Below are 23,367 nucleotides of genomic sequence, written 5' to 3' on the forward strand. Positions count from 1 at the left end.
TGCTAATATGGCAACGCATGAGAAAAGGTCCAGATTTTCCTCATTAAGCAGAAATCACTAGTGGCTTTGTGGGAAAAAAAGCAGAGACATTTCCCAGAAGCAGTAACTTCAACAATTTATAGTCCAAGTGATTGATTCCACACCCAAGACAATATAGCTGGCCTTCCCACCAACCCTGTGAGGAAAGGCTGTACTTGGATACCTGTAATTTACTTTAAAACCCTTTCCCACTGCGCATGTGTAGATAGGTTTGTTACACTGATTGACTCCACAGGGTCGTGGGAGCTTCCTGCTCCAGCACTCTGCAAGGCCACACAGCAGAAGGCAGCAACTCCAATGATTCCGTTTATCATTTTCTCCAATTAACACTAATGGCTGAGCTAATTGGCACAATAAGTATTAAAACTGTTTTCACTGGTAAGTCACTTATTAGAGCAACAGAAGTGAAAATGAACAATGGTTGTGAAATTAGCGGTATTTAAACTCTGGAAATTAGCTCCAATCTCTGCCTGGCGTATCTAGCCTCGAGCTTATATCATTAACAGCGACACTCTAACCTTAATCCCTAAATCGGTCCAGCTGTGAAAGGATCCAGCTGTGAAATCATAGTAGCTTTTCTGGTTGCCTGATACCATTTAGAAGGGAAACATCCCTCCTTCCTAACCCAGAACGAAGCGTTCGTAGTGGATGCGGACAGAACATCCAAAGGCCAGGGAGTTTGCACTTCGTGGAGCTATCAGGCGGATTGTTTCACAGTTGTGTGTGTGTGTGAGTCAGCCTGCTTGCTGACCAATGTTTGAGGATGTGCTCAAATGGATCTGAAACTTGTTTTCTTCATACACGGTAGCGAGGCTCTGGGGGAAGAACTAACCCTCGCCAATCTCTGACCATCGGCCACCAGCAGAGCTACCAAGAGAACCTACTAGCAGCGCTTGACCAAGCCGGCCCGGGGCGCAACTGGCAGGCGCCGTTACGCCTCGTTGACCAGATCCAAAAATAGATGAAGCCTTTGAGAGGCTGAAGAGCCCGACTGGGACAAGGTGTGTGCTGGCCGCCCCCTCGCTGGTCTCCCACAGGCTGCAGCTCCTTGCTCCAGGACCGGCCCCCTCCTGTCCTCTCTCCAGCCCCCAGCGCCCCAGGAACAGGCGACGCGCAGCGCTCACTCACCCTTGTGGCAGTGGGACAGGAAGTAGGCGCGGGCCCTAAGGTTCTCCCTGTCGAAACGGTCTATGGAGATAGTTGGATACTCGGCCATCTGCCCCTCGAAGGAACTCATATCGCCGCCGATCCCAACGTCCCAGACCCCAATGCAGCTGAAACCCAGGCCAGCCCAGACCGCGCTGCCACTTCCGGGAAGCCGCGCGCCGCCTCGCCATTGGGCGGCCGAACGCAGCCACGTCCAATCAGAGGAGTCCGGAGACCCGGGGCGACGCCAAGGAGCATCCGGTCGGGTCCCAGGCGCCGGCTGCCGGGTTTTAAATCACCCGCGCTATGCAGCATGCGGTGGGCCGTGACCCCGCCCAGTGCAAGGCTTATTCCTGCCAAAGAAACACAGGTGTTGCTCTGGTAAGGCGTTGCCCGTGTCTGTGCAGGTGCAGTCGCGGGAAGGGAAATCGAAACTCCCAGCGCAGGTAGCCCCAGCCGACTAGGCGAGTAGGCTGCGGAGCTGCGCTTAGTAATCATTCTTCCTTCCGCTTCCTGCTTGTCTACTGCTGCCCTGAAATCCGAACTCAGTTCCCCTCTCTTTTCTGTTCCCAATTTCTAACCTTGTGGGATAACCGTGAGGATTGTATGAAAAAGTTTGTAACTGACTCATGGTAGATTCAGTAACTATTGATTCCCTCTTCCGTTTTTATAATCTAAAACTGAGGAAGTCATCTCTGTGTGGTCTTGGGGCAAATAAGATCCGAATAATGTCTTCGCTGCTGGCCTCTGCCCTGGTCCCCCACCTTTTTGAGCTATACTTTTAGGAAGTTAGAATGATGTATTGAAAAAAAAAAAAAAAGATGGGAGGAAAGGTCTAAAATTTTTTAACAACCAAAGCAACTTTATGAAAATGTTTGTTAAAGTACTGTATTAAAATTCACCAAATAATCACCATGACATTTATTATGCTCCTTCCTATCAAATCTCCTTAGTATAATTAAACACAAACAACCCAGAACACTTTTACTTTATTTTATGTATTTATTGAGTTGGGGTCTAGTTCTATCGCCCAGGCTGGAGTGCAGTGGTGCCATCTCGGCTCACTGCAACCTCTGCTTCCTGGGTTCAGGCGATTCTTCTGCCTCAGCCTCCAGAGTAGCTGGGACTACAGGCATGCGCCACCACGCCTGGCTCATTTTTGTATTTTTAGCAGAGACGGCGTTTCACCACGTTAACCAGGCCGGTCTCGAGTTCCTGGCCTCATGCGATCCGCTCACGTCGGCATCCCAAAGTGCTGGGTTACAGGCGTCAGCCACTGTACCCGGCCTTCCGGGCCTCCATAACACTTGAAGTCCCGCTTTGTGCACAGCATGGTGACAAACCTTCGGGTAGCATTGAATCTATCTGGGGACAACATGTTTGCAGAATACGGCAAATAAATGCTTCCACAGAGATGCAAAGTAACATGAGAATAAATCCAGGAACAAAGATTTCTGATCAGGGAAGTCAGGAATCAGAATGCCATACCAGCCCAGCACAGTGGCTCATGCCTGTAATCCCAGCACTTTGGAAAGCTGAGGTGGGCAGATCACCAAAGTCAGTAGTTCAAGACCAGCCTGGACAACATGGTGAAACCCCATCTCTACTAAAAAGAAAAAAAATCGGCCAGGCATGGTGGCACATGTCTGTAATTCCAGCTGCTCGGGAGGCCAAGGCAGGATAATCACTTGAACCTGGGAGGCGGAGTTTGCAGTAAGGCTAGATCAGGGCAGTGCACTCCAGCCTGGGCAACAGAGACTCTCTCTCAAAAAACAAAACAGAATGACATCCTTAGTGAATGTCAGTTTGTTCCTGTAGTCATGATACTCAGAGTTCTATTCAAAAACGGATTCCCATGAAATCTTGAGGAGGGGGAGGAGGGGTGACATGGAAAGGTATACACAACATAATCACTAATTTAGGTAAAATATCCTGCTAGTATACTACTGGCAACAACTTTGATGGTTTGTCTTAGAACACATGGGAACAACTGCCCTGGCAGGATTATGGAGACCTAACAACAAATTCTGCTGAGTCTAGTGTCTGAAAAATCTCGTGGTGGAGCTCCAGGAAAGGCAGGTTAAGATAATGCTCGTGATCTTATTTATCTGCTCACTTATTTATCTCCTCCTCTTTCCAAAATGGATACAGTACAAACAAAGGGAAATAGAGTCACGACAAAGGGAAAGACAGGATAGAAAATAAGCAAGATAGGTAAGCATAGCCCAGACCATACCTAGCGAATCAGAAACTCTTGGAGAGTGGGGCCTGGCAGTTTACAGTTTAACACACCCTCTAGGTGATTCTAGTGGATCCTAAAGTTTGAGAACCACTGGATTCAAGTCTAAAAATAAACTCAGGGCTGGCGTGGTGGCTCATGCCTGTAATCCCAACACTTTGGGAGACCAACGCAAGCGGATCACCCGAGGTCAGGAGTTCGAGACCAGCCTGACCAACATGGGAAAACCCCCGTCTCTACTAAAAATAAAAAAATTAGCCAGGCTAATTACAGGTGGCGGGGGCCTGTAATTCCAGCTACTCAGGAGGCTGACGCATGAGAATCGCTTGCACCCAGGAGGCGGAGGTTGCAGTGAGCCAAGATTGCACCATTGCACTCCAGCCTGGACAACAAGAGCGAAACTCCATCTAAAAAAAATTAAAATTAAAAAATAAAAATAAAAAATAAATTTAAAAAACCACAACACTCAGAAAGTCTGGGGCAGGAATTCAGGTAGGAAGCTGCTGCAATACTGCAGGAAATGTGATGGTGAGGCTTAATTCAGCAAATCATTCACTGACCATATACTGTGTATCAGACACTGTTCTAGACACTAAAGATACAGTAGTGAGCGAAGTAGACAAACAATGTGGCCCATCCTGGTGGCTCCTGCCTGTAATCTCAGCACTTTGGGAGGCCAAGGCAGGCGGATCACTTGAGGCCAGGAGTTCAAGACCAACATGACAAAACCCCATCTCTACTAAAGATGCAAAAAAATGTAGGCGGGTGTGGTGGTGTGCCTACAATAACAGCTACTTGGGAGCTGAGGCACAAAAATCACTTGAACCCGGAGGCAGAGGTTGCAGCGAACCAAGATGGCGCCACTGCACTCCAGCCTGGATGACAAAAGAGACAGGTCTCAAAATAAATAAATAAAAAAGCAGACAAAAATTCCTGTGGACGTGGGAGTGTACATTCTAATGGAAGTATTTACTGTCTACCATTTGTGTAGTTCCAGATGTTATCAGTGTTTTATACTTATTATTTCATCCTCATATCCTACCTGTCCATCAGGCAGGTACACTTTCTGTCCTCATTTGCCAGTTGAGGAAACGGAGGTTAAGTAGCTCGTCCAGGGTCATGTTGCTAGTAAGTAGAGCTCAGATTTAAATCCAAGAAGGCCACCACACGTTTAGACACTGTGGTCTCTGACAACACACTGCTAGCCGCCATGCCATGCTGCCTCCACACCATTGGAGGGGCAGTGATGAAATATACTCCTTCAAAATATATCCCTTTAGCACCTACTGTGTGCTAGGCACTGTTAGGCCAGTGTGGCTGCAGCAGAATGATCCAGGGCTACAGAGGAAGGAGGGAGGTTGTTGGCAGCAAATCTTGCAGGACTTTGCTCACCCTGTATAGCCTCTGGTTTTCACTCTCCATAAGACGGGAAGCCATTGCAAGGCTGTGAGCAGAGGACTGACATAATTTGACTTAGGTTTTTTTGTTTTGTTTTGTTTTGTTTGAGATGGAGTCTCCCTCTATGCCCAGCCTGGAGTGCAGTGATGTAGTCTCTGCTCACTGCCACCTCCACCTTCTGGGTTCAAGCAATTCTCCTGCCTCGGCCTCCCAAGTTGCTGGGACTACAGGCACGCGACACCACTCCCAGCTAGTTCTTTTGTATTTTTAGTAGAGGCGGGGTTGCACCATATTGGCCAGGCTGGTCTCAAACGCCTGACCTTGTGATCCACCCACCTCAGCCTTCCAAAGTGCTGGGATTACAGGCGTGAGCCACCGCGCCCGGCCTTGACTTAGGTTTTAAATGGACTGCATTGACTGTTGTGTTGACGACAGACTATAGAGGGGGCACAGAGAGCTGTTGGGAATGGTTGTAATTACCAGAAAAGAGAAAAATGATGATGTCTTGAGTAGAAGCTATAAAGCCAGCAGGTTGCACTGATGGATATGGAAAGAGAGGGCTCTAGGCCTCATCTACTGAAAGACATGGAGAAGGAGCAGGGCTTTTGTTTTGACAGGGAGGTGTCTGGAGAGGTTGTTTTGGACAACCAAGTGGATGTTGAATATACATTGATATGCAGATCTAAAGTTCAGAGAAGGACGGGCTGAAGAGATAAATTTGGTAGTTGTAAGTAGTTTTTTTAGTTTTACTAAGTATTGCCTTTGTCTTAGTATGACTCATTTATTTAGAAGTTTACATAATTTAATTTGTAATATGGCTTGTGTTTTTGTTTTTGTTTTGTTTTGGGCAGGTGCCCGAGGCCCTTGTCATCTTCACTGATTCCAGCTCATGGCTTGTATTTAACAACTGGCTCAAAAAAATTCCTAAAAATTTACTTACTGAGTCTCCAGAGCTCTAATGAGCTGGCTCCAGCACACAGCTGCTCCTTTCTTTCATTCAGCAATTTTACAAGTCCTGATGGCTCTACCTTCAAAACATGTATCTTGGCGGGGCGCTGTGGCTCAGGCCTGTAATCCCAGCACTTTGGGAGGCCAAGGCGGGCGGATCACGAGGTCAGGAGATGGAGACCACCCTGGCTAACACGGTGAAACCCCGTCTCTACTAAAAATACAAAAAATTAGCCGGGCGTGGTGGCAGGTGCCTGTAGTCCCAGCTACTCGGGAAGCTGAGGCAGGAGAATGGCGTAAACTCGGGAGGTGGAGCTTGCAATGAGCCGAGATCGCGCCACTGCACTCCAGCCTGGGGGACAGAGCGAGAGTCGTCTCAAAACAAAAACAAAAACATGTATCTTGAATCTGATTACTTTTCGCTAAAATAGTACTGTAATATAGTAATAGGTAATGCTAGAAAAAATAATTAAAGCCATAGATACCATTTATTGTAGGTTTACTGATTGTCAGGCACTATGGCGACTCTCTGGATTGGTTCATTCCCGGCAAATGGATAGGAGATATCTACTATCAGGAACTACAAACGGCAGTAGTCTCCATGCTGTGATTAGCTTTCATAGGGAATTGTATCTGGGATTCAAGGAGCAGAAAGTAACGCATTTCGCCCTCCGTATCTGCTCAGGGGTAACCCCTGGCAGCGATCCTACGTGAGACCTACGTTGGCACAGTGAGCTAGGCCTGCACCCGCTCCAGCCCTCGCGCGTGCGCATAAAAGCCTATTCCCGGGGGCGGGGCCTGAGCGAGCTGGGCGGGGCCTGAAGGAGCCGGGAACTCCTGCCCTCCACCGCGTTACTAAGAGACGCGAGGGTCACAGAGGCCACAACACTTGGCCTCTCGCTGGCCCTGCCCTAGGATCCCGAATAGAGAACGCGAGCACCGCCACGCCCGCCTGTGAGCTCCCGGGCGCCCCCGGCCTCTCCAGCTCGGCGGAGCGAGGATAACCGGAGAGCTGGACCCAGTGGTGGGTGGATGCGTCGCTGGAGGCGGGGACCATGCCCGCCAACCCCTGCGCCCCGGCCGTAGCCCCACCCCGGAAGTCCTTGCTTCGCCTTCTCCGCCCCGCAGTTCTCTAGTGTCTCTTGAGGTTTGCCCAGGTGATCCCGTGGTTTTCATGTGTCTTCCGTGTTTTTCAGGGAAGCGGGTCACTATTTGGCCGTTCCAGAATCTCAGAGTCCGGTTCTCCCGGAAGTTTCTGGGCTGCCCCGGACCCCATTGGCTTTAGGAGCCGCGACTCCGAGGGTTCTGATTTGGACCCTAAATTTTGGAATACTGTGCTTTGTCCATCCTAGCCTTCTTCAGGCAGATTTCACCTCCCACACATTGAGTAATTTATGGCAGAAAGGAAGTTGGAGGGATGGGGACTGCAGGTTAGCTGTGGGGGCCGGAAGGGAGCGGCTTTGTGCTGCACATATGCAGGTTGCACTCCCGGAGCAGGGACCGCCAGGCGTGCTTTGGGAACAGCTTTTGTCTTTCAAATGAACGCCCAGCGACAGCGGACGGGAGTTCCAGGACCTTAGAGACCGTCTAATGCTTCTCTTTCAGTTAAGGAAACAGGCCGAGGCGTGTTCATGGCCTTGCCTAAGGTTACGTGCTGATTACAGGGCTACTCCTGCTGCCTTTTAGAAACAGAAACCTAACAGGAGAAAAAAAAACGGACTATAAGGGAGGCTGATGCTCTTGAAGTTTTAATACTACTAAAAGTAAACGCACTTTTCAGAGTGGAAGGGAAGTGAAAAAGGAATTTGGGTGGCTGGCTACATCAGAAGCTTCTGTTACAACTTTAGATTGTCAGGGATTTCAGATGGTGGGTTTTTAAAATAACAAGCTCGAGGCCGGGCGTGGTGGCTCACGGCTGTAATCCCAGCACTTTGGGAGGCTGACGCAGGCGGGTCACCTAAGGTCAGGAGTTCGAGACTAGCCTGACCAACATGGAAAAACCCCGTCTCTACTAAAAATACAAAAAAATTAGACGGGCGTGGTGGCGCATACCTGAAATCTCAGCTAGAGGGGAGGCTGAGGCAGGAGAATCGCTTTAACTCGGGAGGCAGAGGTTGCATTGAGCCAAGATTGCCCCATTGCACTCCAGCCTGGGCAACAAGAGCAAAACTCAGTCTCAAAAAAATAATAAAGAACATAACATGCTCCTCTATTGAACCATGGGGTTATGTCCCAGTAAACCCATGGTAGGTCGAAAATGCATTTAATGCACCTAGCCAAACTTAAACGTCCTCAGAACACTTACCTTGCCTGCAGTTGGGCAACATCGTCTAACACAAAGGCTATTTTATAATAAAGTGTTGACTATGTCATGTAACTTACTGAATACTGCATTCTAAATGGAAAACAGAATGGTTGTATGGGTACTCGAATTACACTTTCTACTGAATGCATATTGCTTGTGCACCATGGTAAAGTGGAGATGCGAATTGAACCTTTCTGTGGGACCATCCATATGCATATAAACTCTGTTTCATGTAATTCAGTTTTACAAACCAGAAACTCAGGCATTGCTGTTTCCTTTTTGTGGAGATACAACTTGGTATTTTAGACATCAAATGTATTTGTATTTTATTTATTTATTTGAGATGGAGCCTTGCTCTGTTGCCCAGGCTGGAGTACAGTGGCGTGATCTCGGCTCACTGCAAGCTCCATCTCCCAGGTTCACATCATTCTCCTGCCTCAGCCTCTGGAGTAGCTGGGACTACAGGGGACCGCCACCACGCCCCGCTAATTTTTTTTTTTTTTTTTTTTAGTAGAGACGGGGTTTCACCATGTTAGCCAGGATGGACTCGATCTCCTGACCTCATGATCCGCCCACCTCGGCCTCCCAAAGTGTTGGGATTACAGGCGTCAGCCACCGTGTCCAGCCCCGAGACGGGGTTTCACCACGTTGGCCAGGCTGGTCTCGAACTCCTGACCTCAGGTGATCCAGCTGCCTCGGCTTCCCAAAATGCTGGGATTACAGGCGTGAGCCTCCGCGCCTGGCCCAAATGTTTATTTTTATTTAATTTTAAGTTATTTTTTTCTTGAGGCAGGGTCTCACTCGTCTCCCAGGCTGAAGTGCAGTGACTCCATCACAGCTGACTGTGGCCTCAACCTTGGGGGCTCAAACAATCCACCCACCTTAGCGTCCCCAACAGCTGAGACTACAGGCATGGGACACCACACCCAGCTAATTTTATTTTTTGTAGAGACAGGGTCTCCCTATGTTGCCCAGGCTGGTCTTGAACTCTTGGACTCAAATGATTCTCCCTCCTCGGTCTCAGAAAGAGCTGGGGTTACAGGTGTGAGCCACTGCATCCAGCCATTGAATGTATTTTTTATCAATTCTTTTTTTGGCACAACTGCCAGTAAAGAAACCACTCAGTCTGCAGGTGCTGAGTGCCAGCAGAATTAGTACCGCCACTGAATTTCCTATAGAATTACTGAAAAATCTATCAAGGAATTGTAAGTTGATCTTTCCTAATTTTAGTTTCATTTTGTGTTTTTAATAAAATGAAAGGCCAAAAAGAAAAAAAAAAAGAATTTCCACCACCACCACTTATATAGCATAGTTACGGTAGTCACTAGAGTTCCTATTATGGTGAAATTTACATTCATATTCTCTTTAAGTATTTTGGGAAAATAAAATTTTGAAATGCTTAATAATAACTGGAAGATGTCTATTTCTACTGAGAAAAGTGGTGATTTTCCCCACAGTCCAATTGAATACAGCATATTTTCTGCTCATCTATTAAATGTAGCATTTTTATGTATAGTTGCTGTAATTTTCTGAGCTGAAAGTGACAAAAGGTTACATAGATGGCATTCAAGAAAATATGTTTTGAATGAATATGAGCAAAAAGTCAAGCCTAAAGCAAAAAGGGCCTGGATAAGACAAAGATTCAGATTGTATCACTGCATGTGCTTCATCTGTAAAAGTCCTGTAAGTAATACAGTCACTAAATTCATATAAAAATATGACTAATTTTGAAAGGGTTTTTGTTTTTATTTATTTATTTGTTTTTCAGACAGAGTCTCGCTTTGTCACCCAGGCTGGAGTGCAGTGGCACCATCTCGGCTCACTGCAACCTCCACCTCCTGGGTTCAAGCAGTTTTCTGCCTCAGCCTCCCCAGTAGCTGGTACTACAGATGCCCGCTACCTACCATGCTCAGCTAATTATTTTTAGTAGACACGGGGTTTCACCATATTGGCGAGGCTGGTCTTGAACTCCTGACCTTGTGATCCACCCACCTCGGCCTCCCAGAGTGCTGGGATTACAGGCGTGAGCCAGTCTGTTCCTGTCCTGAAAGTATTGTAATACAGTGAGTTCACTAACTTTTTTTTTTTTTAGACAGAGTTTTTTTAGATAGAGTTTCACTTTTGTTGCCCAGGCTGGAGTGCAATGGCACGATCTGGGCTCTCTGCAACCTCTGCCTCCCAGGTTCAAGCAATTCTCCTACCTTAGCCTCCTGATTAGCTGGGATTACAGGCATGCGCTACCACACCCAGCTAATTTTGTATTTTTCGTAGAGATGGGGTTTCTCCATGTTGGTCAAGGTGGTCTCGAACTTCTGACCTCAGGTGATGCACCCACCTCAGCCTCCCAAAACGCTAGGATTACAGGGGTGAGCCACCATGCCTGGCCTAACTTTTTTCTTTAATATTTCTTAGAACCTTTTTCCTGTGTAACATATCTATATTGCTGTGTAATATATCATATTATATATATGAATGGATTCTTGGGCTGTATCACATGTCCAACTCACCTCTTTGTCATAGCTGGTGTATTGCTAGTATATTGTGCAACAGTGGAGTAGCAAACTTCCCACTAGAATGAATGGCGTTAAAGGACAAAGGTTTCACTGAAGCATGGCTTATTTATTGTTTTGCCAAGTGTTCCAAATTTTACATAAATTCGTATAATACTATAAAACTGAACCCGGTGTGGTGGCTTACGCCTGTAATCGCAGCACTGTGGGAGGCCGAGGTACACGAATCACTTGAAGCCAGGAGTTCGAGACCAGCCTGCAAAACATGGTGAAACGCATCTCTACTAAAAATATAAAAATGTGGCCAGGTGTGATGGCTCATGCCTGTAATCCCAGCACTTTGAGAGGCCAAGGTGGGCGGATCATGAAGTCAGGAGATCAAGACCATCCTGGTTAAGACGGTGAAACCCCATCTCTACTAAAAATACAAAAAATTAGCCAGGCATGGTAGTGGGCACCTGTAGTTCCAGCTACTCGGGAGGCTGAGGCAGGAGAATGGTGTGAACCCGGGAGGTGGAACTTGCAGTGAGCCGAAATCACACCACTGCACTCCAGCCTGGGCAACAGAGCGAGATAACGTCTCAAAAGAAAAAAAAAAAGAAAAGAAAAAGAAAAAAGAAAAAAATATATATATATAAATTAGCTGGGTGGGGTGGTACGCATCTGTAGTCCCAGCTACTCAGGAGGCTGAGGCAGGAGAATCGCTTGAACTCAGGAGGCCACAGTGAGCCAAGATGACACCACTGCACTCCAGCCTGGGCAATGCAGTGAGACCCCATTTCAAAAAAAAAAAAAAAAGAATTGCCTTAAAATGCAACATGGGTCTGAGCCTAAGTCAATAACTAAAGATCAAAAGTTTTTAAGAAGTCAACACACTGACAAAACTCTGATTTTCTTTGATCTGATCAATGTACATGTTGGTATGCACATTGGAAAAAATGCAAACAGCAATACTAATGCTACTGAAATAATTTCTTTTATCAGGGTAAGAACTGTGTGACTCATGCCTTCATTTAGATTCATTTAAATCTGGAGCTAAGTTCAAACAACTCTGGGAATTATGATTTCAGAATGCAGTGGGCCCAGCGCGGTGGCTCATGCCTGTAATCCCAGCATTTTGGGAGGCCGAGGTGGGTGGATCACGAGGTCAAGAGATCGAGACCATCCTGGCCAAAAGGGTGAAACCTCATCTATTAAAAATACAAAAATCAGCTGGGCATGGTGGTGCGTGCCTGTAGTCCCAGCTACTCAGGAGGCTAAGGCAGGAGAATCACTTGAACCTGGGAGGCGAAGGATGCAGTGAACAGAGTTCACGCCACTGCACTATAGCCTGGTGACAGAGCGAGACTATGTCTCAAAAAGACAAAAACAAAAACAAAAAACAACGTAAACACTATAATCTTTAGAATGTTAAGTAATTCAACACAAATCTAAATAGGAAGAGCATTAGACCAACTTTCTTATTTTTCATAGAAAAGAGTCCATTTGTACCTGTGACTTAGCCTCCTAACAGTCTTCATTATCTTTTTTTTACTAACCACTAAGGGAACATTTAGGCTACATCTTTCATACTGAAGAAATATATGTCTGAAATTCAGCAAGTCTGTCCATTTTATTTCCATTCCCTGTTTTTCACCTATTAAATCCAAGTAAAGCTAAATTTATGTCCTGTAAAAGCATTTATTATAAAATCTTTTTAAATAAAACTTTCAAGTCTATGTTAATTCATCATATATTTAGCATAATTTTTACCCAGTATGAAGGATGGATATTTCTAACTGATGTGATGCTTATTTTGACTTTTCCTTTATATATATATATGCTTTTTTTTTTTTTTTTGAGCCAGAGTCTCAGTCTGTTACCCAGGCTGGAGTGCAATGGAGCAGTATTGGCTCCCTGCAACCTCCACCTCCTGGGTTTCAAGCAATTCTCAAACCTTAGCCTCCCAAGTAGCAAGGATTGCAGGCAGCTTCCACCACGCCCAGTTAATTTTTTTTTTCTTTTTTGAGAAGGAGTTTCGCTCATGTTGCCCAGGCTGGAGTGCAATGGTATGATCTCAGCTCACTGCAACCTCCACCTCCCAGGTTCAAGCGATTCTCCTGACTCAGCCTCCCAAGTAGCTGAGATTACAGGCATGTGCCACCACGCCTGGCTAATTTTGCATTTTTAGTAGAGACAGGGTTTCACCATGTTGGCCAGGCTGGTCTTGAACTCCTGACCTCAGGTCTCCTGACCTCAGTCTCCCAAAGTGCTAGGATTACAGACCTGAGCCACCATGTCCAGACTTTCCTTGTTATACTTTAATGTATTTCTTGACCTTTTTAACATAATGAGCATTTGTCATTGTGACTGAAAAAAATTCAAAAAATATTAATTTATTTACAGGATCTGACTTTAATTTTAGTGTTTCAGCCAATAGAAATATATTTTAATAGAAGAATGGATTCAAGGAATCATAGTGAAAATTCTGGACACTTTATTTCAGTTAAATGACTGATGTATTTTGTTAATAAAATAAGTAGCTGAGAAGACAAGTACAAGATTATGCCTTTGAAAAACTTGCTATGGAAATTTGGTGAATAGATGATTACATGAACTAAAATCATATATCTGACTTTCCAAGACTATTAGTGACCTCCTACACTGTTTTTAAATCCATGATCTCAGTATCACGACAGCCACACGGTGTGCATGGAATCTGTGTTAGTCCATCTTCTCACATTGGTTCATCAAAAAATCAGGTATGGCAGGGCTCGGTGGCTCACGCCTGTAATCCGAGCACTTTGGGAGGCCGAGGCGGAGCAGGTCACAAGGTCAGGAGATCGAGACCAACCTGGCTAATACGGTGAAACCCCATCTTTACTACAAATACAAAAAATTACCTGGGCATGGTGGCAGATGCCTGTAGTCCTAGCTACTCGGGAGGCTGAGGCAGGAGAATGGTGTGAACCCGGGAGGCGGAGCTTGCAGTGAGCGGAGATCAGGCCACTGCACTCCAGCCTGGGCATCAGAGCGAGACTCCGTCTCAAAAGAAAAAAAAAAAAAAAAGAATAAACCATTCCTTCCCCGAAACAAGAAAGGGAAGAGAGTGAGAAGATGGATCTTACATTCCCGTATTAAGAGAGAGAGAGAGAGAGAGAGAGATGCAGTTTTGAACATAGGTAAATGGAATGGTGGTGGATATTTTGACAATCTATTGAGCATGTTTTCAGAAATGTGCAAACTATTACCTGGAACTCCAGTATTCGTATACAGCTTTTAAAACATCACTCCGTAACTCCAACTCTGACTGTGATTTTATTGATAAAGAAATAGACTTTTATGTATCTTTCAGGTACTTGGGGTTTTTTGTTTGTTTGTTACAGATTTATCCCCACAAAATAGAACATGAATCCTTCTTAATCTTGGAATTATGTGTTTAAAAACTAATATATTTAATGGGATTCTCAACTCTAAGTATAATTTTTAAGTGGTAGTTTTGTTTATTCTTAAAGGGAATTTCAAAATTGTCATTATTACATTATCTATTAATGTTGTCTTAACATCTTTCAGATATTCTTGGTAATAAGGCCTCTGTAACCATGGCTAGTTCTGACGTAAAACCAAAATCAATAAGTCGTGCCAAAAAATGGTCAGAAGAGATAGAAAATCTGTACAGATTTCAACAAGCGGGATATCGGGATGAAACCGAATATAAACAAGTGAAACAAGTTTCTGTGGTAAGATTTATGCCTCTACAAACCTCAACTAGAAGTGCGTTTCTCAGATGCTGAAAAGTATTTTATGAACAACCAGAGAATAACTGAAGGGAATTCTACTCCAACTCTCTCATTTTATTTATTTTAATTTAATTTAATTTAATTTTATTCTATTTTTTGAGACAGAGTCTCATTCTGTCACCCAGGCTGGAGTGCAGTGACGCAATCTCCGCTCACTCCACCTCTGAGGTTCAAGGGATTCTCCTGCCTCAGCCAAGTAGTTGGGATCACAGGTGTGCACCATCACGCCTGGCTAATTTTTGTATTTTTGTAGAGACAGGATTTTGCCATGTTGGCCAGGCTAGTCTTGAACTCCTGACTTCAAGTGATCCACGCGCTTCAGCCTCCCAGAGTGCTGGGATTACAGGCAATAGCCATGACACCCAGCCAGACTTTCTCATCTTATTGAGGGGGAGAGGCCCAGAAGAATGATTTGCAGGCAGAGTGAGGGAAGAGGTGGTCATTCAGCTGGGCACATTCAGAATTTTCTATGTTTTATTGAGCAGCTGTGCTCTGCTAAATGAATCTTTTATGGTAGACCACAAAAAAAGAATCTTTTTTCCTCACTCAGGTGATTTTATTATCAGATAATCAGTTTGTGGGATAACTATTATTTCCCTCCTTTTACTTTTTATTTTAACCATGAATTAGAAAGAGATTAAAATTGTTTTGTTTGTTTGTTTGTGGCGATTATACCTTATAAACAAAAGTGTTGAAACAACTGGTGACTTTGGTAGTATATCCCAGACTTTTCTGAGAGAGTAGAGATCTAGCTTTCCTTTGCGAAGGCTAGACCAAAGTCTAGATTTGGCTCCCGTTTATACTGTCTGGTTCTTCTTATTTATTCTGTTGACTACTAAGACACTTTTTTTTTTCTCCCAGGCTGGAGTGCACTGGCGCAATCTCGGCTCACTGCAACCTCCGCCTCCCGGGTTCAACTGACTCTTAAGAGACATGTTGTTTACAAATTCAGTTCACCCCTGAACAACACAGGGACAAGGGGGTTCAGTGCTTCATGCTGTCAAAAATCTGTGTATAAGTTTTGACTCCCCAGAACAACTACTAGTAACCTAGTGTTAACAGAAGGACTTGCCCATATGGTAAACAATTGATCAACCCAGAAATGCGCTAATATCTTAATATATTTTATGCATTAATGACAACCTTTTTCTAAATTTTTTTTTATATTTCTAGTCTGTGTGGTTTGCAAAATTTTTCTAATCATTGCAAATCTCAAAAAATATTTCAACATTTTTTGAAAAAATCCATGTATAAATGGACTCCCCAAGTTCAAACTTGCGTTGGTCAAGGGTCAACTGTATTGTAAAATATGACATAGTATTAATAAATATATTTTAATTTTTAGATTTGGGATTATAACAGTGTTTATTAACTTAGTTTATTTTTCATTATTTTTTACTAACTCATCATTTTTCAGAGACTAGTGTGTAGGTTTTGCAAATCACTATAAGCTCTTGTTTCTTTTTCTTTTATTCTATTCTTTGACCTGTACTTAAAAATTCCTTTAAAAGTACATAGGAAGCTGGGAACGGTGGCTCACAGCTGAAATCCCAGCACTTTGGGAGGCTGAGGTAGGCAGATCACTTGAGGTCAGGAGTTTGAGACCAGCCTGGTCAACATGGTAAAACCCCATCTCTACTAAAAATGCAAAAATTAGCTGGGCGTGGTGGCAGGCACATGTAGTCCCAGCTACTCAGGAGGCTGAGGCAGGAGAATCACTTCAGCCTGGGAGGTGGAGGTTGCAGTGAGCCAAGATCACACCATTGCACTCCAGCCTGGGCAACAAAGCGAGATTCCATCTCAAATTAATTAATTAATTAATTAAATTAAAAATTAAAAAGTACATAGGAAAAATAATGGAGGCAATACAGAATTAAAATGTTATTGCCTCTTTAATAGACATTAATTTAGCAGACATTATTGGGGTTAATAATAAAATTCAAAATACTGATCAAGTGAAGATTGATTACTGTGCCTTCCATATATCTGTCTTCTCAACCATTATACTCTATCCCCATTGCCAACGATAATTTTCATTACTGTATCATCTAAGACCTTTAAATAGATAAAACAGAAGCATTATCATTGTTATGCTGTTTAAAATAAGCTTTGGGCCGGGCATGGTGGCTCACACCTGTAATCCCAGCACTTTGGGAGGCCGAGGCAGGTGGATCATCTGGGGTTGGGAGTTTTAGACCAACCTGACCAACATGGAGAAACCCTATCTCTACTAAAAATACAAAGTTAGCGAGGCGTGGTGGTGCATGCCTGTAATCCTAGCTACTCGGGAGGCTGAGGCAGGAGAATTGCTTGAAACCAGGAGGTGGAGGTTGTAGTGAGCTGAGATCACACCATTGCACTCCAGCCTGGGCAACAAGAGTGAAACTCTGTCTCAATAAATAAATAAATAAGTAAATAAGCTTCATACCCTGCCTTAAGATTGGGATGCCCCTAAAGATATACAGGCCTCAGACTCATAGGTGGCCAGGTTTGGTGGCTTACGCCTCTAAGCCCAGTGCTTTGGGAGGCTGAGGCTGAAGGACTGCTTGAGGCCAGGATTTCGAGACCAACCTGGGCAACACAGACCCCATCTCTACAAAAAAATTTTTTAATTAGCCAGGCATGGTGGAGTGTCTCTGTAGTCCCAGCTACTGGGAGGCTCAGGCAGGAGGACTGCTTGAGTGCAGGAGATGGAGGCTGCAGTGAGCTGTGATCACATCACTGCACACCAGCCCACCAGCCTGGGTGAGAGAGCAGGACCCTGTCTCAAAAAAAAAAAAAGAAAAGAAAATTGTCACAAGAATTAAATGTAATCACATGTTTGAAGTGCCTGACGTTATAGTGCTCATAATTTGTTGGGCCGGGCACAGTGGCTCACGCCTGTAATCCTAGCACTTTGGGAGGCGGAGGCGGGCAGATCACCTGCAGTCAGGAGTTAGAGACCAGCCTGGCCAACATGATGAAACCCTGTCTCTACTAAAAAATACAAAAAATTAGCCGGGCATAGTGGTGCACACCTGTAATCCCAGCTACTAGGGAGGCTGAGACAGGAGAATCACTTGAACCTGGGAGGCAGAGGTTGCAGTAAGCTGAGATCATGCCACCGCACTCCAGCCTGGGCGACAGAGTGAGACTCCCCCACAAAAAAAATTGTTGACTGAAGGAACAAGTGTTAGTAAATTATAACTTTTACTAATCTCATCATCTTAGAGTCTGAAATAAGTAACAAGAACAATAAAACCTTACACAAATCAAAGTATATGTGCCTTAACAAAAAGAAGCACAGGGGTTTAGAGGAAAGCAAAATCACTTCCTTCCAGGGACAATCCTCAGAGAGGGCTTCATGTCCCCAGAGATATTTGCAGTGGGTCTTTAGGGATTGATAGGATGGTGGCTGAAGGCTTGCTTTGGGTGGGATGTTTCTCCTAGTGTGCAGTGGTTTGAGGGTTTGAGAGAAGTTTTTTGTTGCCTGGTGGTAAAGTGCTTGCTGACCTTCCCTCCTGAGGAGAAAGTCCTTGAACTTGAGGATCTCATTCCATTTCACCACAGTTAAGAAGGTTTCCCAGATCAAATGAAAATGATCAAGTTGAAAGTCAAGAAGAAGAAAAAGTTCAGAGATGCCAAGGGGCATCAAAAGGAAAAATGTCTAGAAGTCAACAAGCATAGGACCAACCTAGCTGTCCTAAGGATTATCTCATATAAAGTAGCTTAGCTCCAGATGTTCAGAAGAGGCAATGGTTGTATTGTTTTCTCACTGGATCAGACGGTTTTCAGAGAATCTGCTCCTGGCACCGGGGGGAAGAGGGCTGTAATGGAGTCTTGAGAACACCTCCTTTCCCTGCCAAAGGTATTGGAAGCCACACAGGCAGGCCTGGCCTCAGTGGTGAAAAGGACTGCTGGTGTTCTGTAATGTATGTCAGAGGGCCTGCCAAGGCTTCTCAGATACGCTGTTACCTATTCTCGGTAATTCATAAGTAAATGAGATGACACAAAACATGAAGATGTGTTATTAGAAAATAAAAGACTTGTGGACACAGATGGTATATTCATCTCCTCTTCCTACTGAAAGCTGAGATTTATTCATGGGGAACAGAAAAGGTGCAGGGCTGCCTGCATAGACGGTGTTGAAGAGCGGGATTTGGAGTGAAGGTGCAGGGCTGCCTGCACAGACGGTGTTGAAGAGCGGGATTTGGAGTGAAGGTGCAGGGCTGCCTGCACAGACGGTGTTGAAGAGCGGGATTTGGAGTGAAGGTGCAGGGCTGCCTGTATAGACGGTGTTGAAGAGCGTGATTTGGAGTGAAGGTGCAGGGCTGCCTGTATAGACGGTGTTGAAGAGCGGGATTTGGAGTGAAGGTGCAGGGCTGCCTGCACAGACGGTGTTGAAGAGCGAGATTTGGAGTGAAGGTGCAGGGCTGCCTGCACAGACGGTGTTGAAGAGCGAGATTTGGAGTGAAGGTGCAGGGCTGCCTGTATAGACAGTGTTGAAGAGCGGGATTTGGTTTTCTACAACCCAGATAATGAGGTTTTGGTCATGATCAAGTGCATCTCACGAAATCTGAAAGGAACATATTTGACAGTAGCAAAATACATTAACCTCCCCAGGAAAGGATGACATTGAAGAGGAAGTGGGGAGACAGATCTCCAAATTAGACCAAGCCAAATGATAGAGTACGCAATCCAATATGGTATACAAGAAGGAATGGTAGGAGATGGCTGGGGACAGTGGCTCACACCTGTAATCCCAACACTTTGGAAAGCTGAGACAGGAGGATCACTTGAGCCCAGGAGTTTGAGACCAACCTGGGCAACATATAATAATAATAATAATAATAATAATAATAATAATAATAATAGTAAAGAATGGTAGGAGAAATTTAAAAAGATTTTTGACACTTTGGGAGGCCAAGGTGGGAGGATTGCTTGAGGCTAGGAGTTTGAGACCAGCCTGGGCAACATAGTGACACCCTGTCTCTACAAAAAAAAAAATAGAAAACTTATCTGGGCATAATAGTGCAAATCTGTAGTTCTAACTACTCAGGAGGCAGAGGCTGGAGGATCCCCTGAGCCCAGGAGGTTGAGGCTGTAGTTAGCTATGATTGCACCACTGCACTCCAGCCTGGGAGACAAGAGTGAGACCCTGCTTCCAAAAAAAAAAAAAATGGATTTCAAGGTGAACTTGAAATTGGGGCAGAAGGAAATGCATATACAACTTTGGATAGTTCTTGACTTGCTTGCTTTATTCACTGTGTAGTCATCAACAATCAGCAGGCACTGCTTTCAAAATGGAGCCTGGGCTTACCCCTAATTTCTTCCTGTGGTATTAATTTTAGAAGTTAGAATGTCTGAAATCTTCTGTAAACATAAGATAAATGAACCTTCAATTACTTTGAATGTTTTCTCTTATCTTGGCCACAGTATTGAAATTTAAATCTATAAATTGAAGCTGGGTGCAGTGGCTCAGGCCTATAATTCCAGCACTTGGGAGGCCGAGCTTGGAGGATCACTTGACTCCAGCAGTTCAAGGCCAGCCTGGGCAATGTAGCAAGACTCTGTCTCCAAAATAAAGTAAAATGAAATAAACCTAGAAATTGGGCTCTAGAGAAAAGCACTGGATTAGTCATCTTTTTTTTGTTGTTGTTTTTTGAGACAGGGTCGCCCAGGCTGGAGTGCAGTGGCACCATCTAGGGTCACTGCAACCTCTGCCTCCAGAGTCCAAACGATTCTCCTGCCTCAGCCCCCTGAGTAGCTGGGATTGTAGGCACCTACCAACATGCCTGGCTAATTTTTGTATTTTTAGTAGAGACAGGTTTCACCATGTTGGCCAGATTGGTCTTGAACTCCTGACCTCAATTGATCTACCTGCCTCAGCCTCCCAAAGTGCTGGGATTACAGGCATGAGCTACTGCACTGGGCCTGAATTAGTTATCTTACAGCATAAGGCTGCAATGTAAGATGTGTCTTGTGAGTATAATACTTTAAAAGCTGAAGCATTTTAAAATCTAATCTTATACTTTGTTGGTGTAAGTCATACTTTTTAACTATTTGACAGTAAAATATGAGATAAAAATCAACCCTGCACTGTAACATTTGCACTCTGGTTCTTGGTGTGCAGGTAGATCGTTGGCCAGAGACAGGATATGTGAAGAAACTTCAGAGAAGGGACAATACGTTCTATTACTACAACAAACAGAGGGAATGTGATGACAAGGAAGTCCACAAAGTGAAAATTTATGCTTACTAGCCTGTCTTCTTTGTATTACTTGTCAATTATACTTTAAGAATTCATCATTTCCTTCTACATCGTGTAAATGTTTGTCATTTTACGAAATAATTCAAAATGCAATCTTCAGTTTATTATTTTGTGAAACACAAAAGCCATGAGAATTAGCATCTGTTAATCACCTTGTCCTGTTCTAAGAACTGGCTTTAAATGCATTAAAGTTGTACTTTCTTGGTCCTGCTCTTTTTGTCCATTTTGTTTTGTTTTGAGACAGAGTCTCGCTCTGTTGCCCAGGCTGGAATGCAGGGGTGCAATCTCGGTTAACTGCAACCTTTGCCTCCCGGGTTCAAGCGCATAAGGAAAAAAAAAAAACCAAACAATAAAACAAATTCCTGCTAGTGCTGCTGGTGGGACAAATACCTGCTAGTGCTGCTTGGTTCACATGCTTGGACATTAAAGATGCATTCTTCTGCATCAGATTAGCCCCTGTAAGCTGAGACATTTGCCTCTGAGGCCCATCTCAGTATACCTGGACTAAGACTTCCCTAAGGATTTAAAAACTCCCCAACTATCTTTGAAGAAGCACTAGCCTCAGACTTAAAGGCTTTCACGCCACCTAGTGACAGATGTGTCTTAATGCAATTCATAGATAATTCATTGCTATCCACACCCATCAGAAAAGAATGTATCCAAGGAATGAAGAGCCTCCTTTGAGGGCTGTGGAAAGCTGGCTATAGAGTATCTAAGGAAAAGGCACAGATCTGTAGCCAAGGAGTCTGGTATCTTGGCTTTTACATCTCCCAAGGGCGAGTTAGCTTAGGCAGGAGTGAAAAGAGACTGTCTGTAGCATTCCTCTGCCAGACACAGGGCGGCAAGTCTAGGAATTCCTATGGTCTGCTGGTTTCTGCCGCATCTGGATCCCCAAGTACTGGCTCCTAGCAAAACCTTTATATGCGGCCTCGAAAGCAGGGGAAAAGGAGCTCCTCCTCTGGGAAAAAGAACAGGATATGGCTTTCAAGAAAAGCAAGAAGGCCTTAATCCACGCGCCAGCACTAGGGCTGCCAGACATGACAAAGCCCTTTGACCTGTATGTTCATGAAAGAAAGAGGATGGCCACAGGAGTCTCGGTGCAAATGCTAGTGTCATGGTAGCGACCTGTAACATATCTGTCCCAACAACTGGACTTGGTGGCCGCAGGATGGCTGCCCTGTTTCAAGGCGTTGGCTGCCACTGCTCTGTTAGCTGAGAATGCTAACAAGCTCACTTTTGGACAGAAGTTAATAATTCGGGTGCCCCATACAGTTGTCACCTTGATGGAACAGAGAGAACACCATTGGCTCTCTAACCCTAGAATGCTGAGATACCAAGGGCTCCTATGTGAAAATCCACACATCACCTTAGAGACTGCGTACACCCTAAATCTGGCCACACTGCTGCCGATAGAATATGCAGAGCATGGGAAGCCCCTGTTGAGTGCCCCATGGTATCATTGTCATGTAGAAACAGTAGATGAAGTACTTTCAAGCCGGCAAGACCTAAAAGAGCAGCCCCTAAAGGACCTGGACATAGAGTATTTCACTGATGGAAGTAGTTTCATATCCTAAGGTATCAGAAAGGCTGGATAGGCAGCAATCACATTCAGCTCAGTGGCCAAGGCCCGCCCCCTGCCGGTAGGAACCTCAGCGCAGAAGGCAGAACTAACAACTCTCACAACAGTGCTACTTCTAGCAAAGGGAAAGTCAGTGGATATCTATACTGACTCAGGATATGCTTTTGCCACCTTGCATGCTCATGAAGCTATTTGCAAAGAAAGAGGACTGTTAACTACTGAAGAAAAAGAAATAAAGAACAAAAAGGAAATAGAGCCGCTCCTAGAGGCTGTATAGGCGCCAAAGGAAGCAGCAATCATCCACTGTAAGGGACATCAAACGGGAGAAAGTGATGAGGCTACAGGAAACAGAAAAGCAGACAAGGAAGCAAAAAGGGCTGCAAGGGCACAAATAACAAAGAAGGAAGAGATTTATGCTATGCCCATATTAGAACCTCCCCTTGCAGAGACTCCTAACTACTCATCCAATGAGAAAGCGTGGTTCACGCAGGGAAACGGGAGTCATCAAAAAGGAGGCTGGTGGAAGTTTTCAGATAGGAGGCTTGCCATTCCAGAAGCCATTGCCCCCGATTTATAAAGCAGTGTCACCAAGGAACACACATGGGGAAGACAACGTTAGAAATTCTCGTAGGGCGGTATTTCTGTCTGCCACGCCTAAGTGCCTCGAGCCGGCTGCGAGCATGTGTTACTTATACCCAGAATAACCTAAGGCAAGGGCCTACTCGGGCCCCCAGGAATTCAGGAAACAGGAGCAGTGCCACGTGAAAACCTATTTGTAGGCTTGACCGAATTGCCTCAGGCTGGAGGCTATGGGTACATGTTAGTGTTTGTCTGCATCTTTTCAGGGTAGGTGGAGGCATTCCCCACCAGGACAGAAAAGGCACGAGAAGTAACCAGGATATTATTTAAAAACATTATTCCTAGATTTGGACTGCCTCTAACTTTAGACTCGGACAAAGGACTAGCTTTTGTGGCAGAAGTAATACAGCAACTAACACATATGTTAAAGATTAAATAGAAACTACATACAGTCTATCACCCACAAAGTTCTGGAAAAGTTGAAAAGACGTATCGGACACTGAAACAACTGTTGAAGAAGTTTTGCCAAGAGACTCATTTATGGTAGCATCAGGTATTGCCCATGGTCCTTCTCCGAGTCAGGTGTACCCCTACT

At 44.7% G+C, this 23,367-nt stretch overlaps 2 protein-coding genes across 26 annotated transcripts in view; one reads left to right on the forward strand and one right to left on the reverse strand.

Moving 5' to 3' along the window:
* DCLRE1C (DNA cross-link repair 1C) overlaps positions 1-1,359 on the reverse strand; it is a 60,487-nt gene extending 59,128 nt beyond the window's left edge. For 21 of the 22 annotated variants that reach the window (XR_010577845.2, XR_010577844.2, XR_012417488.1 and 18 more), the window contains exon 1: positions 1,168-1,359. Coding sequence is in view for 9 of the 22 variants with exons in the window: in XM_065520323.2 (XP_065376395.1) it covers positions 1,168-1,276 (109 nt within the window). In the remaining 13 variants the exon portion in view is untranslated. The remainder of the gene's footprint in view (positions 1-1,167) is intronic. The other variant, XM_065520320.2, reaches the window with a different exon arrangement.
* Positions 1,360-1,405: 46 nt separating this feature from the next.
* MEIG1 (meiosis/spermiogenesis associated 1) lies at positions 1,406-20,825 on the forward strand. Of its 4 annotated transcripts, none has more exons than XM_005564690.4 (3): positions 1,406-1,566; positions 14,138-14,304; positions 20,477-20,825. In XM_005564690.4, the coding sequence occupies exons 2-3, from the start codon at positions 14,167-14,169 to the stop codon at positions 20,603-20,605; spliced, it is 267 nt and encodes an 88-aa protein (XP_005564747.1). In that variant the 5' UTR covers positions 1,406-1,566; positions 14,138-14,166; the 3' UTR covers positions 20,606-20,825. The 4 variants fall into 4 exon arrangements, with proteins under 4 accessions (XP_005564747.1, XP_005564745.1, XP_005564746.1 ...); XM_005564688.4 differs by lacking the exon at positions 1,406-1,566 and adding an exon at positions 6,571-6,794; XM_005564689.4 differs by lacking the exon at positions 1,406-1,566 and adding an exon at positions 6,866-6,927.
* The last annotated feature ends 2,542 nt before the right edge of the window (positions 20,826-23,367 follow it).

Source organism: Macaca fascicularis, chromosome 9 (genome assembly GCF_037993035.2).
Source record: "Macaca fascicularis isolate 582-1 chromosome 9, T2T-MFA8v1.1".
NCBI lineage: Eukaryota > Metazoa > Chordata > Mammalia > Primates > Cercopithecidae > Macaca > Macaca fascicularis.

Excerpts from the sequence above, each read along its gene's own strand:
- MEIG1 (XM_065520331.2), top strand. The coding sequence starts at position 8,639 with ATGATCCGCCCACCTCGGCCTCCCAAAGTGTTGGGATTACAGGCGTCA. Across the intron at positions 8,757-14,137 it reads TCTCGAACTCCTGACCTCAG|ATATTCTTGGTAATAAGGCC; the intron begins GTGATCCAGCTG and ends AACATCTTTCAG. Across the intron at positions 14,305-20,476 it reads AAGTGAAACAAGTTTCTGTG|GTAGATCGTTGGCCAGAGAC; the intron begins GTAAGATTTATG and ends CTTGGTGTGCAG.